General features: G+C 54.0%; 1 protein-coding gene across 1 annotated transcript in view; it reads right to left on the minus strand.

Moving 5' to 3' along the window:
• SCAPER (S-phase cyclin A associated protein in the ER) overlaps window positions 1-18,282 on the minus strand; it is a 412,160-nt gene that overhangs the window by 57,251 nt on the left and 336,627 nt on the right. Inside the window, exon 26 of the mRNA XM_062206396.1 lies at window positions 6,431-6,663. Within this exon, the coding sequence (XP_062062380.1) occupies window positions 6,431-6,663 (233 nt within the window). The remainder of the gene's footprint in view (window positions 1-6,430; window positions 6,664-18,282) is intronic.

Consider the following 18,282-nt stretch of genomic DNA (forward strand, 5'->3'; position numbering starts at 1 on the left):
AACTACTGCCCCCAGGGGCGAATGGGTAAGTGGGGAGCTCCCTGACAGCAGCCCGCAGAGCAGTAGAAAGGGATGGTCCAGCTCCCAGCTGATGCACCTGGGAAGGCAGCGGAAGACGTCTCAATGCCTGGGCCCCTGCACCCACGACTGAGTCCTGGGTTCCCGGCTTCAGCCTGCTCCGTCCCTGGCAACGGTGGGCATCTGGGGAGTGAACCACAGGATGGAAGGTCTCTGTCTCTCCCTTTCTGATGCTCTTTGAAATTAATCAGCCAACCAATCTTTTTTTTTGACAGGCAGAGTAGACAGTGAGAGAGAGAGACAGAGAGAAAGGTCTTCCTTTGCTGTTGGTTCACCCTCCAATGGCCGCTGCGGCCAGCGCACAGTGCTGATCCGTAGCCAGGAGCCAGGTGCTTCTCCTGGTCTCCCATGGGGTGCAGGGCCCAAGCACTTGGGCCATCCTCCACTGCACTCCCGGGTCACAGCAGAGAGCTGGCCTGGAAGAGGAGCAACGGGACAGAATCTGGCGCCCCGACCGGGACTAGAACCCGGAGTGCCAGTACCGCAGGCGGAGGATTAGCCTATTGAGCCGCGGCACTGGCCAACCAACCAATCTTTTTTTAAAAAAATGAAGAAATCTAATATTGTATAGGTTGAGGGTATGAGGACATCCTCATGGGTAATCTTTGTGTAGGCTGATTTAGCAATATTGATCAAAATTCTATTTATTTATTTTTAAAGATTTATTTTATTTGAAAGGCAGAGTTACAGAGAGGCAGAGGCAGAGAGAGAGAGAGAGAGGGAGGGAGGAAGGGAGGAAGGAAGGGAGGGAGGGAGGGAGGGAGAAGGAGATGTCTTTTATCCACTGGTTCACTCCCCAAATGGCTACAAGGGCGGGAGCTGAGCTGATCCAAAGCCAGGAGCCAGGAGCTTCCTCTGGGTCTCCCACGCAGGTGTAGGGGCCCAAGGACTTGGGCCATCTTCTACTGCTTTCCCAGGCCAGCAGAGAGCTGGATCAGAAGCGGAGCATCTGGGACCCAAACCGGCGCCCATACGGGATCCCAGAATGGCAAGTGGTAGCTTTACCTGCCACACCACAGTGCCGGCCTATATTTTTATTTTTTTAAAGATTTATTTATTTGAAATGCAGAGTTAGAGAGAGAGAGAGAGAGAGAGAAATCTTCCAACCAATGGTTCACTCCCCAAACGGCTACAACAGCTGGAGCTGGGCCAGGCCAAAGCCAGGGGCCAGGAGCTTCTTCCAGGTCTCCTATGTGGGAGTAGGGGTAAAAACACTTGGGCCATCTTCCACTGCTTTCCCAGGCACATCAGCAGAGAGCTGGATCAGCAGTGGGGCAGCAAGGACTCAAACTAGCTTCCATATGGGATGTTGGTGACATAGATGGTGGCTCAACCAGTTAAACCACAATGCTGGCCCCTGATCAAAACTCTTTTTTTTTTTTAAAGATTTATTTTTATTTATGTGAAAGAGTTACAGAGAGAGGTAGAGACAGAGAGAGAGGTCTTCCATCCACTGGTTCACTCCTCAGATGGCTGCAACAGCTGAAGCTGCACTGATCTGAAGCCAGGAGCCAGGAGCTTCTTCTGGGTCTCCCACGTGAGTGCAGGGGCCCAAGCACTTGGGCCATCTTCTACTGCTTTCCCAGGCCATAGCAGAGAGTTGGATTGGAAGAGGAGCATCCAGGACTAGAACCGGCACCCATATGGGATGCCGGCGCTTCAGGTCAGGGGTTTAACCCACTGTGCCACAGCGCTGGCCCCCAAAATTCTTAATGCATATTCTTTGACCCAGAAATTCTACTTCTCTTGGGGCTGGCATTGTGGCTTAGCAGGTAAAGGCGCTGCCTGTCACACGTGCATCCCTTAGGGGTCCTATCCCTATCCCTATGGGTCCTATTATCCCTGCTATGGCCTGGGATAAGCAGTGGAAGACGGTCCAAGTGTTTGGGCCTCTGCCGCCTACGTGGGAGCCCAGGATGAAGCTCCTGGCTCCTGGCTCCTGGGCACTGCAGCCAACTGGGGAGTGGACCAGCGGACAGAAAATTCTCCCTCTCTCTGTCGCTCTCAGCTCCCTCTCTACTGTTCCTCTTCTCTCTCTGTAACTCTTTCAAATAAATTGAAAAAAAAAAAAAAAAAGAAATTTTACTTCTCAGGATTTATCATAAGAAAATAATGTTACATGAAAAGAAGCGCACATAAAGATAGTCATCAGTGTTATCTGTAAAAGCCAAGCAAAAACAAAAACAAAATACAAATCCAAAAAACTGCAGCACACCCAAACGAGTAATAATGCGACCTGAAGCAGATCACGGCTATGTCACGGAGTAACGGAAGCCAGCGAAGGTCAGCCTGCACGTTGCTGCTGGTCTGGAAAAACGAGTAAGACACACAGTATATGGAAGTATTGTAATATTTTAATATAATGATCATATATATGTGCCCAAAAAGCCAGACCCAGTAATTATTTTTGGGTGATAGGATAACTATTATGTCTTTTTAAAAAAATCCATTGTGTCTGTGTTTCCCAAATTGTTTTTCTCACGAAGTTCATATTACTTTTTTTAAAAAAGAATTAATGTTTTTTGGCAAGGCAGACCAAGAGCTCCCCTCCTCTGGTTCACTTCCCAAATGCCTACAGAGGCCAGGCCTGCACTGAGCTGGAGCTGGAGCCAGGAGCTCCATCCAGGTCTCCCGTGTGGGTGGCAGGGGCCCAAGTACGTGAGCCATCATCGCTGCCTCCCAGGGAGCATCAGCAGGGAGCTGGGATCAGGAGCAGAGCTAGGACTCGAACCCAGGCACCATAAATAGGACAAAAGAGTGAGGCCAAACACCTGCCCCTACTTGCTAGTTTTCTTTTTAAAAGATTTATTTTATTTATATGAAAGGCAGAGTTACCGAGAGAGAGAGAGAGAAACAATCTTCCATCCACTGGTTCATTCCCCAGATGGCAGCAACAGCCAGGGCTGGGCCAGGCCAAAGCCAGGAGCCAGGAGCTTCTTCCAGGTCTCTCACGTGGGTGCAGCGGCCCAAGCACCTGGGCCATCTTCTACTGCTTTCCCTGGCATATCAGCAGGGAGCTGGATCAGAACTAGAGCAGCTGGGACTTGAACCGGCATCCATCTGGGATGCTGGTGCTGCAGGCAGTGGCTTAATGTGCCACGCCATGGAGCTGGCCCCTACTTATTAGTTTTATGATGAGGAAAAAAGATGCTATGTTTAAGGGGAAGGACAGACACACCATCTGCTGTTGCAAGGGGCCTGAACCCCTGGCCTGCGTGAGCAGTGATGCAGGCAAGGTGACAGACCGGAGAGCGAGTTACAAGGAGACAATCGCCACGTGCCAGAGTCTCTCCTGGCTGGGACTTTGTCAGGTGACTGGGGAATCTCTGACAACGCAGAGCTGCTGGCCTAACCAACTGACCGGGCACCGGGGCCACTGATGAGCACAGAGGGCGCCAGAGGAGGCCTCCTCGGGGTGGAGAGACGCATTCAGCTTCGAGGTCCTGCAGTCCGAGGGGCGGCAGCCAGATGTGCGGCCAGGGCCTGGTGCCTGGACAGTGCCAGCCAGAAGTGCGGTTTCGTAGCTCCTCCTTTTGTGTCTGCCTCGTGCCGAGAAGGCCTGATTCCAAAACCCTGCCGACAGTGACTGACCCTCACCCCCCGCCTCCCGGCCGTGCCACGAGATCTCCTTGTTTGAGAGACTTCTAACGGGAACATGGTGAAAAAATTATGGGACCCCAGCGTGAATCCATTTTCTAAGCAAATTTCAAGTCAGTATTTTTTTTTCAAATTGAGATTCGCTTCTGTTCCACAAACAGTATTGCTTTCCTAGAACTGTGCTAAACACTGTAATTGCCAATATTTTCATTTTACAGAAAAATTGCAATGCTTCATGGTCGAAGGACATTGGTTGGACGAGCTGCGAGGTCTTTTTACTTCCGTTTGTATCCCAGGACCTTTGGGAAGTGTCTGCCATAAAATGAGATGCTGTCGAGTAAAGAGGTGAAGCCAGTGCCTGCAGAGCCGGCATCCCACACGGGCATTGGTTCAAGACCTGGCTGCTCCACTTCTGATCCAGTTCCCTGCAAATGTGCCTGGGAAAGCAGAGGAAGATGGCCCAAGTGCTTGGGTCCTGGCACCCATGTGGAAGACCCGGATGGAGCTCCTAGCTCCTGGCTTCTGCCTTGGCCTATCCCTGACTGTTGCGGCCATTTGGGGAGAGAACCAGTGGATGGAAGCTCTCTCTATCTCTGCCTTTCAGGTAAATAAAATAAATCTTTAAAAAGATACAGTGAGTCCAGGAGACCATACTTTGCTTTATATTTCCAAGAGTCTCTTAGGTCTACGAAGCTGGCTGAGCCATGTGAAGTGGTGAGACTGAGTACCCCCACCATCTCAGCTCCCCTGTGCTGGATGGCTCAGGCTCTGCCTCGGCCTGTCTCAGGACTTCGGGCCGGAGAACAGCTCCCAGACCGTGTGGACCCCTCGCCCCTCAACTGCGCAGCTGACACTGAGGTCCAGGTGCAGGTGCAGGCTGCGGCAGGGCGTGGGGTGAGGTTCAGGGGCTGATGATGGGTGTGGCCTGGGCTGCTCCACACAGGCTCCCCCAAGGCCAGCACCAGCTGGCAGGAAGAAAGCCATTGCGCCCGAAGTGGTTCAAGTCTTAGAAACGGCAGCACGGGTTTGTGACACGTGTTTATTAATGATTTCTCAAGGTCACGTGCATCGGCTGGTGGGACATTTGACGACTGCTGCTTCCCCCAGCGCCTTCTCCCTCTACAAGGACCTGGTGAGTGTGCCAGCACCGGCGGCAATGCATGTACCGTCCCTGGAAGGCACGGCCGCCTTCCCGCCTCCCCACAGCCGGGGCACATGGCCGAGCGGCCTGGTCGGCTGCACCCCACGCCGGCGTTCATCAGCCGAGGTGGCCCAGTTCTCCGTGGCCAGGAGGACGTGAGGAAATTGAATGGGATCAAGCGACCAAGAGAAAGGCCAGCGAGGCTAAGAGTCAAGTGCTGTAAGATAAACGGCTGTGCACCCGAAGGGCCTGCTGCTCTCCGGCAATAAATATGCTTAGGGGAAGGGGGCGGGCAGACGGACGGATCCGTGAGCACAGCCACCCAGGGCAGGGAAGACACTGAATGAACAGCCGCTCCAGAGCGAGCGCTGCAAGATGCCGAGGGAATTTATGAACTGCGAAAGAAACAAACACAGGGAGGCATTCTCCTCCGACGAACCCATCCAAGCTCCAGAGCACAGCAGGATGCATGGACCCGGGGAGCCAGAGACCAGGGTGGACCACAGCAGAGCTGCTGGCAGGTGGGACAGGTAACTGATGAACACCAGATGGAGCGCTGTTGGGAAATTAAATGTCGTGCCTGATTCCAGATTCACAAGGGAGAAAGAATTCAGATGCCCGAGCAGGGAGTAAATTTCCCTGGGGAAAAAGGAACCTCAGGAGGAAGCAGGGCTGACCTTGAACAGGTGTCGGAACCCGCCACGCTCTCCCACCTGCGCCTGCGCCTGCCTATTGCACAGGGTAACCTCGGGCAACGCACTGGCCCTCTCTGCACACTGCCCTCATCCACAAAGTGTGCATGGAACCCTCCACCTCCAGGAATGTGAAACTCCCACCACAGTACTTCGCACACACCGCCCACCCCACCTCCCCAGTGGGTCACTAGGGTTGCTGTGTTAGGCCTGAACCAAGTTTCTTTCCTTTTATTTATTTTTTAAAATTTTTGACAGGCAGAGTTAGACAGTGAGAGAGAGAGACAGAGAGAAAGGTCTTCCTTTGCCGTTGGTTCACCCTCCAATGGCCGCTGCGGCTGGTGCACTGTGCTGATCCGAAGCCAGGAGCCAGGTGCTTCTCCTGGTCTCCCATGGGGTGCAGGGCCCAAGCACTTGGGCCATCCTCCACTGCCTTCCCGGGCCACAGCAGAGAGCTGGCCTGGAAGAGGGGCAACCGGGATAGAATCTAGCGCCCCGACCGGGACTAGAACCCGGTGTGCCGGCGCTGCAAGGTGGAGGATTAGCCTGTTAAGCCACGGCGCCGGCCCCAAGTTTCTAACAAGAAATGAGATAGTGGGATTCTCAGAATTCTCTCCTTGAGTCCAAAAGAGGTGACGTCAAGAAAGTGGTACCAGCTCTGATGCTACATAGGCTAACGGGCACGACTAAGGACCAAGATCGGCACGCTGAGCTCCAGTTATATTGCTTTTAATTCCAAGACTTTTCCCTTCTTTCTACACAATGTGCTATATTCTCTCCTGGGAATCTGTGAATGGCATTGGTGAGAATCATTGGCATCACGTGAGCCCTGAGAATTAAAAAATAACTGTAAGGTAATTTTTTAAGCAAAGAACCAAGTTCTATGTCTTAAGTCGTCAACAAGAAACCCAGCAAGCCTTACCTGATGAGGTCCTGAACTCGACTGTTAAAAGCATCACCTTGGGAGGGTTTGCTTTTCATTTCCTGTGTTGATATTTTTGGTGTCGCTGGCCGGCTGTTCCCATCTGGTCGATTGGCAATCAGGCAGCCAAAAACCGCAGCACTCACTTTGAGAAGTCCAGTCGTCAAGCCTTCAAAAACTTGTTTATTTGTATTTCTTCCCAAAATAGCATTATTTTCGTCTGGAATATAAACCTAGAAGAAAAACACTACAGTCAATGTGCCGCAGCAAAGCCACCGAGCAGACGGCGGGGGGGAGGGGGGGCTCAGAGCGCTTCTGCAGTCATAAATAATTCCGAAATTCTGGAAAGGACGGACTGAAACGTTCAGAAGTTCGACTGCCGGTCCAGACCTCAGCTGTGCCCTCACTACCTGCGTGACCTTGGGCAGGTTACAACCCCCAAACTCCAACTTTCTCATCCATAAAACAGGGCTACTGACAACACCTCTATCATAGGTTCTTGTGAGAATTACACAAGCCAATGCATTTAAAATGCTTATTAGCACATGCGCAGACACACAGTAATTACTCAAGATTTATTCTATTGGATAAATTACAGTAAAGTTATATGGGCTCAGAAAATAACTGATGATCTGGCATTATTTTTTCGTTAGAGTAAGCTCTTTTTTAAAGATTTATTTATTTATTTGAAAGGCAGAGTTAGCAACAGCTAGGATGTGCCAGGCCCAGGTGCACCGGCAGAGAGCTGGATCAGAAGTGGGGCAGAGGCCGGCACTGTGGTGTAGCAGGCTAAGCTGCCGCCTGCATGCTGGCATCCAATATGGGCACTGGTTCAAGTCCAGGCTGCTCCACTTCCAATCCAGCTCCCTGCTAATGTGCCTGGGAAAGCAACAGAGGATGGCCCAAGTGCGTGGGTCCCTGCATCCACATGGGAAGAAGCTCCTGGCTTCTGGCTTCGGACTCGCTCAGCCCAGCCTTGGCTGTTGCAGCTATTTGGAGAGTGAACTAGCAGATGGAAGAGCTCTTCCTTTCAAATAAATAAATCAATCTTAAAAAAAACAAAACAAAACAAAAAACAAAAGAGAAGTGGAGCAGACAAGACTGGAGCCAGCACCCCCACGGCCTCCCAGGACCAGCGTGCAGTTCGCAGAAGACGAATGGGGAAAGACCCAGGAAACCCCGACAGCTGCCCGCGGGCCCCTGGGCAGCAGCCTGTGCGTCATCCCCACTCTGCTTGTCCAGATCCACCAGAGTGGGGAACGCAAGATCACCTGGCTCAAGAGCGAGCATCTTTATCAACAGAGTTCAACCCAGCCACCAGGCAGCCAGCCGGTGCCATCCTTGTGTCTACCCGCACGCAGAGGGAGGCAGGGCGTCTGGCACACGGCACAGCAGTCTGCGCAGCCACGGTGTCCCCAGTGTGACCGGGCAGACACACACAGCTAACCCCGCTCATGGACGTCTACTTTCTTGTACATGCTGCATCTCCTATGGTGCACGTCTCACTAACCCATTGTCAGTCTTTCTTCCTAAGTTCAAACACATTGGTACTTTGTTTTTTTTTTTTTCTTTTCTTGGCTGCTTTTTAAATTCATATTTTTAAAATATTTCAAATAACACGGAAACAGGTAGAGAAGAGTTGCAGGAACACACACATATGTAACGATTTTTCCTCTTTCTGCATTCACTTGTTATGTAAGTATTGCACACACACGTACCATGTTCCCTGAAGACTAGTGTCACATAGCGTGGGGTGTACGTCAATTCTTTTCCTCCAGTGGCGGCCTCTTCTCGAGATGTGCCGCCTCCGGCCCTGCACTGGCCCGGCCGCTCTCGCCTACAGATGCCCTTCACCGCCCACCTGGGTTACAGTCCCTTAGTTCCTGGATCCTATGGCTTCCTTTTCTTCTGTTATTTTTTTTTAAGATTTTATTTTTTTGAAAGGCAGAGTGACAGAGAGTGGGTGAATGGGTGAGAGATAGAATCTTCCACCTGCTGCTTCCACCTCCCACTCCCCAAATGTCCATGAAGGTGGGGGGCTGGGCCAGGCTGAAGCCCCAAACCAGGAACTCCCACAGTGGCTTTACCCACCAGGCCACAAAGCCGGCCCAGGGATGCAAGCTCAAAGGCCCATGCCACCCATGTTTTAAAACTCACTCAATAAATTCCCTGAAGAGCTGGGAACTCACTCACTCTGGGTGGCAGGAACCCAGCTACCGGAGCCATCACAGCTGCTTTCCAGGGTGAAGTCAGGAGCAGCAGCTGGAGCTGGAGCTGGATGCTGAACCAGGCGCTCTGATATGGCACGAGGCTATTGTAAGTGCTGGGTCAAATACTACACACACACACACACACACACACGGGATCTCTCACGTGCTGGTTCAGTCCCCAAATGCCAGTGGCAGCCATGGCAGGGCCACGTGGGAGCTGGGAGCCAGGAACTCAGTTTGGGCCTCTCCTGGATGGCACAGTCACCACCTGCTGCCTCCGAAGGTGTGCGTTAGCAAACAGCTGGAGCTGGGCGGCAGGTGCAACTCAAACCCAGGCATTCTGATGGGGGGGAGGTTCCTCTTCTCCCCAACAGCCTTGCACTGCTTTTCACCATGAAGCATTTAAAATAAAACACTGTGCAGACACACACAGCTGCGCGAGCACTCAGGAAACTCCCGCTTATCCGCAAGGGTTTTATCCAGCAACTGCACCAGGAACTGCAGTTGAGAATGAAGAAGAAATAAAAACGACTTCTGAGTCACCAAATTTAATGTCATCTATTTAATCACTTGCTCTTCTGACACTTGAATACATAATACATGAGGGTACTCCAAAAACCTGTGAAAAACTGAATTAAAAGGGTATGTTTATTTTGAGGGAAAAAGGAAAAGATAAAGAAATCTCTGCACCCTGAGACACGGCCAAGGTTAGCAGGGTGACGTCCAGCTACCCTCGGGCCCTACGATGCTGACTTCATGGTTTATAGGAAAGGGGAGCAAAATTAAAGAGGGAAGTGGTAGCCTTTCTAGAGGCGGGCAGCCGCAGGATGTGACACCGACCGTGGAAGCCCAAGGCAGACACGAGAACGCAGACGCCACTGCATTGTGGGATGGTTAGTCCTATGCACCTTCACCTGCTATGACGTTATTACTCGCTACAAACCACTTCTGCGGTGGGCCGGGAAGGATGAAGACCAGTGTTCACCGGGGTTTCCCGCTGTGCCGAGTCGCTCAGCATTTTCCTATTTCATCTCTCTTCATTCTTACAGAACGAGGTGGGTATTTGGTCTGGTGGTTAAGGTGCTGGTTAACAGGGCCACAACCCGCATCAGGGTGCTGGGTCTGAGTCCCCGCTCCACCCCCAGCCAATTCAGCTTCCCGTGACTGCGGCTCCTGGGAGGTAGTGTGAGGGTTTGAGTGAGTGGTTCCCGCCACTCTTGGGGACACCCAGCCTGAGTTCCCCGCTCCTGTCTTCAGTTTGACCCAGTGCTGGCTGCCGCCGCAGGCATTTTAGGAATAGGTCAGGAACTCTGTGTCTCTCTAGTAAATAAAAATTAGTATTTGTCTTCAGGCTGAGAAACCCAAGTTCAAGGCCTGCAGGCAACAGACCCAATCTCACAGCTGGCTGTGGGGGAGCGGGACCCGCGCCTGGCCTGGTGGGCTCTGCACCCCACGTCCCTTCCTCCACTCCAACTCACTGGGGACTGTGGAGGAGCCCCGTCTCGGGGAGAGAGGTGGAGCCGACCACAGGCCAACGCTGCCCCCCTGATGCCTGCTCTGTGCAAAACCAGGGACTTCCGGGCAAAAGACCAAGAAGATATGGAGGGGTTGCTGGGATAGTTCTGGGTGAAATACGTCACCTCGGAAAGGGTGACGAATACTACACCAATGACTCAGGAACCGGAGATGCGGCTTGGGGACCGAACGACATTTCTTCTCTGCCCCGGGACAGTGAGCGCAGTGCTGTTCCTGGCTCACGGCTGCCGCTTTTCACTCCCGCTTCGCTGGGCTTTGCCATCAACCATGAGCACCATTTTGTCAGTTTCTCGGAAAGCGAACGCAAACTGAAAACCGTCTCCAGTGACCGGGCAGGAATGTGGTGCTGCAGCCTGAGGCCTCCTCCCCCGTCAGGCTCGCTGACTCCCGGGGCCTTGGACCTGGGCCCCCAAGTCTCTTCCTTCCTCATCAGGATCTCCTACTTTCCAACGCTCTGCGAGCCCCACGTCCGATTCAGCCACGGCACCCTACTCTCGGCCGGTTCTGTTTACTTCTAACTGCAGTATTTCACGCTGGGCCCCTCGCTGCCCAGAACACAGGGCTCGGGGTCACTGCTGGTGAAGTCATTTTGCAGAACTATACTGAAATGGCCCAGCGGTTCCGCGCTCCCGTGCAGGTTCGCCCTCTGGCAGTTTGAGAGATCCACAGCAGCGCTGGCAGAGGACAACCTGTTTCACCCAGGGAAGAATTTCAGGAAGGCCAGAGCTGAGGAGAGGGGGAGCTGATCTTCGGAGACACAAACAGGCTTTCGGGTGGCGAGGGCGGCGGCGTGTGGGCGCGCTGTAAGGGATCCCCCGTGCACAGTGCACAGTGCGCCACCGCCCTGCTCCGGGTGCTATCGCCGTTACCTCCCCGAGGTAAAGTGACTCGCGGGCAGCCCACTCTGTGGGGACACCTTTCGCAGATGAAATGCACCCGAGGGCTGCCATCTGTGCCTGCATCAGCACGTGAGTCGGAACTCACTCCCAGCACAGCTGCTGGGTCCAGGGCAGCTGCGGTCCAGCGCTGCCCGCCCTCCCCGCCTGCCGGCCTGCTCTGCCGCACACCTGGCTTGCCGCACACCTGCGTGGGTGGTCTGCGGAGGGCGAGGGAGGGTTACCTTCCCAGCACGCGGTACCTCCTGCTGCTGTGGCCCAGCCAGGGAAATACAGAGCCACGGAGCTCGGAGCTCGGAGCTCGAGGCCCCTTTGAAGCCGTCACCCCCGAGGCAGACGTCCAAAACCACACTTTCTTTTTCAGGTGAATGGAAGGTTTTTCCTCTGGAATATTTTCTTAGACTACTGTAACCTTAAAATAGCATCAAATTACAAGATGATTTCACTTACATCTTCTTCCCAAAAATACCAGTTATTTATCTATTTGAAAAGCAAGAGAGAGAGAAAGAGAGAGAAAAAGGGAGGGAGGGAGAGGGAGAGATGGATCTCAAAAGATCTCTCATCTGCTGATTCACCCCCCAAATGCTTTGTAATAGCAGGGCTGGGTCAGGCCGAAGCCAGGAGGCAGAATTCAGTCCAGGCCCCCACGTGGGTGGCAGGGGTCCTGCTGTCTCTCAGGGTCTGCGTTAGCGCAAAGCTGGAACAGGGAGCGGAGCCAGGACTCAAAGTCAGGCATCCAGCGTGAGACGCACCATGCCTGCCCACTCCTCTCGCACACACTGTTCCTGAGGGCTTCCTCTCCCTCTCCGGAGATACTGTGTACGCAGGTCACATGGTGTAGAGTCAGAAAGAGGCAGAAGTGAATCTGTTCATCTTCTCTTTGGAAACCCAGGTCCAGAGGCCGGGCTCTTCCAGGGAACACAGAGGCTGCCAGAGCCAGAAGACGTCTTTTTGCAAAAATGAAATTAAAGGTCACTATCACTTTCAGAGGCCTTGCTGGGACTCTGCCCCCCACGCAGGTTTCAGGCACTTCTGCGTCCTAGCTTGCCACACAGACGTGTTTTTATCTGTGATATAAACCCACTGTTTATATCAGAGAGAAACCATCAGAGAGAAAATTAAATTGGTGATCAGTTTTTAATTCAACATGGTGGACTTTTAGCATTCTGAAGCTGGGTTTCTGTATTTCCCAGTTCTGTGGTGCGCTCACAATGGTCCGGGCACAACAGGAGAACCAACAGAAGACTTTAAAAAACACCCGTTGGCTGGCGCCACAGCTCACTACGCTAATCCTCTGCCTGCAGTGCTGGTACCCCAGGTTCTAGTCCTGGTTGCTCCTCTTCCAGGCCAGCTCTCTGCTATGGCCCGGGAGTGCAGTGGAGGATGGTCCAAGTGCTTGGGCTCTGCACCCGCATGGGAGACCAGGAGGAAGCACCTGGCTCCTGGCTTTGGATCGGCGCAGCACCGACTATAGCGGCCATTTGTGGGGTGAACCATCAGATGGAAGACCTTTCTCTCTGTCTCTCTCTCTCTAACTCGGCCTATAAAAAAAAAAAAAAAAAAAAAAAAAAAAAAGGGGGGGGGGGGGAACCCACCTGTCTACCTGTCAGGCAGCACTAGAGCACAGAAAAAAAAAAGAGGAAAGAGGGCCACGCACGGGGAGGGGCGCTGGCAGTGCACGTGGGTTCCCACACTGCTGGCATCACTTCACTTCCTGTCGCTGGACTGGCACCACACATACAATGGTCTGTTTGCCACTGACAGTTTATAAAACATTCACGTTCACGCTGTATTATGCATAAACACAGAACTGTGGAAAGACATTTACTGTATTAACTTGGCTTCAAAATGTAGCAGCAGGCTGAGCTGCCAGTGGGGTCACAGGCATCCCACGGAGCGCCGGTCTGAGTCCCGGGTGCTCCACTTTAGATCCAGCTCCCTGCTAATGCCCCTGGGAAAGCAGCAGAGGACGGCCCAAGCGCTTGGGCCCCTGCACCCCTGTGGGAGACCCGGATGGAGCTCCTGGCTCCTGTTTCTATCTGGCCCAGCCCTGGCTAACGAGGGCATTTGGGGGAGTGAACCAGTAGGTGACAGATCTCTTCCTCTCGGTCTCTCCCTCTCTGTCATTCTGCCTTTCAAATAAATAAATCTTTAAAATATATAAAAGGAAATTACAAAGGAATGGAAAATTTATCCTAAATAACGACCACTTCTAACATGGGCAAGCCCTTGAGTCTGTTGACAGATATAAGATTTTATTTTATTTATGTGAAAAGCAGAGCAAGAGAGAGACAGGTATCTTCTAACTACTGGTTCACCATCTAAATGGCCAAACAGCGAGGGGCCACAGATCCGATCCAGGTCCTCCACATCCGTGGCAGGGGCTCGAGCACCTTGGGCCATCACCTGCTGCTCCCCAGAGTGTACGTGGGCAGGAAGTGGAAATCAGCAGCCATCTTAAGTATCAGCAAGAACCCGAAAACAGTGAGAACCAATGAAAAACAAGGGAGGAAGGTACAGGGACGTCAGCCAGGAAGCAGTTAAGCCGCGGAAGTCAAGGTTAAAAACAAAACAAAACATGACACCGGCATGGAGGACACACGCTAGAGGGAGGGCCTGAGCAGGGACCAGAGGCTCGGAGTCGGGGAGCCCCCAGCCAGCGGCCAGGTCAGCCCCTGGAACAACACCAGACTCCTGAATTTCAGCGTGGTCCCCTCAGCACCCGGAGTTCTCCGACCGCTCACCGACTGTCCGTGAAGTCAACGTCTGGCCCTGCTCCGGGCCCTGTGCCCCTGCACCCAGCAGGCCTGCTCTCCCTTCCCTGGCGCCTGCTGAGCCCCTCACGGCAAGGACTCCAATCCCTCTCCCCTCCCACGGACCCTGTTCTCCCGTGGGATGGCAAGCCTCCTGTGTTGAGGGCCGCCTAATCCTAGCACGCGAGGGGGCTTGCTCAGAGGCCACGTCTCGCCCTCACCCTCGAGATCACAGCCTTCTCTGGGTGAAACCTCCCAGAAAAGACCCGCTCTGGACCCTGTAGCTGGTTCTTTTCCAACTCCAGCCCACAGAGGTTCTTCACAGCCCTACTTGTCTCACTCCAAATAACGGTTATGCCTCCCAGCTTCCACGCATCTGATTCGCCTGCCCATCATGGCCAGGCTCCTAGGGACACAGCTCAAGCCAGGCTGAGCCAGGAACCCAGAACTCCATGTGGGTGGCAGGGGCCCAAGCACTTGAGTTTCACTGCCACCTCGCAGGGTGGGCGTGAGCAGGCGGCTGGGAGAGGAAGTGGCGCCAGGACTTGGACGGAGCTACTCCAGCAAGGAAGGCAGGCTCCCTAACTGGCGGTTTAACCCTCCACGACGGCTTCAGGCCTCTGAGTCCAGCACAGATAATGTCTACGGTCACTGCCTGGGGTTTCTCACGGAGACCGCAGTGGCGAGGGAGGCAGCAGTAGAACAGCAGCAGCCAGCATTCAGTCAGCAATGACCGTGAGGTTCCTGGCTAACAGCTTTGACAGATTAACTCACCCAACCACACGACGTGCCCACAGAGCGGCAGTACCGGGTTCCCTATTTTCAGAGTTGAGAGCCGAGACTGCCAGTACAGACTGGCAGAGCCAGGAATTCTCTCTAGACGGCCTCACTCCTGAGTCCGAGTCTTTGTTCTACCAAACTTGTACCACAGCGAGTGGGATTCATGATTTCTGGCCTGGTGGCTAAGGCACCCACGTCCGAGGAGGAATACCCGGGTCTGACTCCTGGCCCAGGCTTCTGATCCCAGCTTCCTGCTGGCACAGACCCCGGGAGGCAGCAGGCAACGGCCCGAGTAGCTGGGTCCCTGGCACCGAACAGTAACTAGGCCTCACGCACAAGGGGGACCTGGACTGAGTGACCAGTGTGGCCCTCTGGGGGGTGAAGCAGCATAGGGGGGCTATGTCTCTCTGCTTCTCAAATACAGAAAGGCACACTTCTGAGAAGGCCATCGAGAGTGGTGGACAGTGAGCGTGTGGGGCGGGACAGGCGGACGCGGGCAGCTCCCCCGCTCTCGGCTGGGACGGGTACAGTGGCAGCGACGCGGCACAGCCTCACGAGCGGCAGCTCACATTTTGGCAAAGTTTAGACAAAAACCCACCCAGCAATGAAACCACTGGAAAAATGTGAGTAGTGGGATCCACACGGAAGTCAGACTTAAGCCAATTACCTGGAGGCAGCAAATAAGCAGTTTTTAGAAAGATGCTGTACCCTGTTTTCCTACAATGACAAGTGTCCGCTGCACTGTGTGTGACGTGCACAAGTCTGCCAGACGTCTTGGCCTCACTCCCCTCCAGCAGTCCTGTGAGGGACGCACCTGCGAGCGCCCCCCTGGATTCCAATCTGCGCCCACACACCTGGCTCAGGCTCTGCCCTGGAAGCCAGGCAGGAACCCCCCCTCCCACAGCCCCGCCCCAAGTCGGGGTGGCGCCTCCCTGGGCTCAAGGCAAGGTGGGGACAAAAGCGCCAGGCTCTGGCCTCTGAGGACCTGCCCGGGCCTGGAACTGCAGGCACAGACCCCACTGCCTCACAGGCCCGGCCCTTCTGTTCTCCACAGGGCTCCGCGGCTGCCGACTCCTTCCTCCCCTTCCCTCCTCCGGGGATTTTCAAGAGCCCAAGGGTGGCTTTCTTCCAGGCCTCTTGCTCCAGCCCCTCGCCACCCCGCTCCCTCCAATCTCCACCTGCCTGATGGTTCGGAGGCCTGGCTCCCAGTGCCTCCTCCTTCATGAAGCCCTCTCCACCTGGACTTGCTGCTCACACGTCTCTGCCTCCTGGGTCTGCCTGTGGCCCGGGCCCGGCACTGGAGGAACCCGTCCTGGGAAGGGCCAGACGGTCAAGTCTGCTGCTCTGCAGGCTCCAGCATTGCTGTTGCAGTGCGGCCACGGCTGTTAGAGGGGGAGCAGCCACACGGGGACACACGGGGTGGCTGGGCTGTGGGTGCCAGCTGGCTGGACTCTAAGCTTCTCAAGAGCAGGTGCCACCCCTGTGAGGCCGAGCTCAGCAGGCCCTTGCCTGAGAGTCACTCAGAACTGAGCAAGTTACAATGACCTAAGGAAAGAGGGAGGGTGGGGAGGCAGGAGGCGGCGGGCAGGGTGGGTCAGAGGACAGGGACCTGGGTGCAGGGCTGACCCCCACAGGACAAGGGTCACCTGCTGCCGGCCGGCCTCAGACCGCGTGTGCCATCTTTCTGCAGGGGGTGAGGGGGACCCCCGTCCCCCAGTAGCTGTCTCTGGGAAAGTGTCTTTGTCTCCACCTCCTAAGTCCGGGGTGAAGAAGTATACTTTTTGCCTAGTCTCACCAATTGACAACATTTTGCAAAAGTTCATTTAAAAAAAATGAACTTTATGGCAACACACACCCTTTTAAACTGCGTGCCTTCAAGAACGTTAAGAACTGCTTGTGTCTGCGGAGGAACCATGGGGACCGCGGTCCAGGACAAGTTCATCACCCCAGGGAGCCTGTGTGCCCTCTCGCCCCCTGGGGCCCCAGCTCCTAGAATTAAAATAACTGGAATCATACAGTGGGCAGCCTTTTGCGTCTGGCTTTTTTTCGTTCTGAAAAACGTTCCCAGGGGTTCTGAGTGACCGCTGAGCTCGCCACAGCTCATCCCTTTCTCTAGCTAAGGAGCAGCCCGTGGCATGGACGCCACACGATTTATCACTGCCCGTGCCGACGGACATGTGTGTTGTTTACGGATTTTGAATTATTCGTGGCTAAGGCTGCCCACATCATTGTTGGATGAGCCTGTGTGTGCGTGCACGCGTGTGCGGGTGTGAGTGTGCAGAATCGCTACACACATTTTTCCTAGATCAACAGCTGGGAAGCAGGGGAAGTGCGTGTTGACAAGAAACTGCCACACCTGAAGCACATTTTTTTTTTTAATGACACAGGGGTCTGCTGAGCTATGTTGTAACGGTCCAGGAGAGAGCAAGTTATCTGTCGGGGAACACAGCGCCATGCTGAAGTGTGGCTGCGCCGTGGCCAGAGGCGTTAATGCACTCTAATATTGCTGATTTCTCCGCTCCCGGCAGACTGCTCTCACAGGTGAGCAGGAGCGCAGCGGGAGCAGAGGCCAGCCATAAAAAATGCTTTCAGTCCATTTCCCACATCTCATAAAACCCCAAGAGGAGTGAGCAAGGGCACAGAAACAGGAACTTCGCTGTGCGTACGCCGTTTGAATGTCTGGTGTTACAATTTTCTTTCATTTACGGGGAAAGCCAGAAGGCCTGACGCTCCGTGCCCTGCTGTGTCAAAATACACATACGTGACGCCACCGGGCTGCACGCATTGGGAAAGCAGCAGACTGCAGGCTGCAGGTGCTGGGAGCAGCCGGGACAGCGTTCCCCCATACTCACTTCCCAGGTTCTACCTGTCCCCCACACCCACAGCCTCTCCTCCATGCCCAACCTCGTTCCTCCCCAGCTGCTCCCACCGCACCCTGCCACCCCCTGTGACTGTCACCCCTGCTAGGTTTCCTCATCTCCAGCTGCTGTGTCCACGGGAGCAGGATGGTTCCCATGCAGTGCTGACCACGGCCTGCGCGCCCGCCAGCTGCCGTGATCTCACTGTGGCACCGCGGCTGGAGCACAGGTCACCAGACGTGCCAGGTTCCCCACGAAGGCACCGGGACCGCCCATTTCCCCCGAATGTCCACTGAGTAGCTGCCATCCCCTGTGAGGAATTTTCATAAGTGAGTTAGCTGTTCAGAGCTTCCTCCGGGAGGCAGGTGTTTGGCGTGGGGTAGGGTGCAGGCTGGGACGCCCACACTGTATGCCGCAGTGCCTGCTTTGAGCTCCGGCCCACTCCCGATTCCAGCTTCCTGTGGGAAAGCAGCAGGTGATGGCTCAAGCAGTTGGGTCCCTGGCACCCACATGGAAGATCTAGATTGGGCTCCTAGCTCCCAGCTTTGGCTTGGCTCAGCCCAGCCATTTCAGGCACTTGGCGAGTGAACAATAGGACAGGAACTCACTCTCTTTTGGACTCTCAAATAAGTCAAATAAAATGGAAGAATACTTAAAAATCCCTCTGCAAGGAGTCTAAATGTGTTTTGTTTGTATAGCTACAGGTATATTGTCTACTAACAAAACTTCACTTTCCTAAGGACAATCATTTCTCCAATAAGAAAACATTTTTAAGTTCAAGGTCTTATTAAATCCCTAAGAAATAAGCCTTGTTGTGAC

The sequence above is a fragment of the Lepus europaeus genome, chromosome 11 (assembly GCF_033115175.1).
Source record: "Lepus europaeus isolate LE1 chromosome 11, mLepTim1.pri, whole genome shotgun sequence".
Classification (NCBI taxonomy): domain Eukaryota; kingdom Metazoa; phylum Chordata; class Mammalia; order Lagomorpha; family Leporidae; genus Lepus; species Lepus europaeus.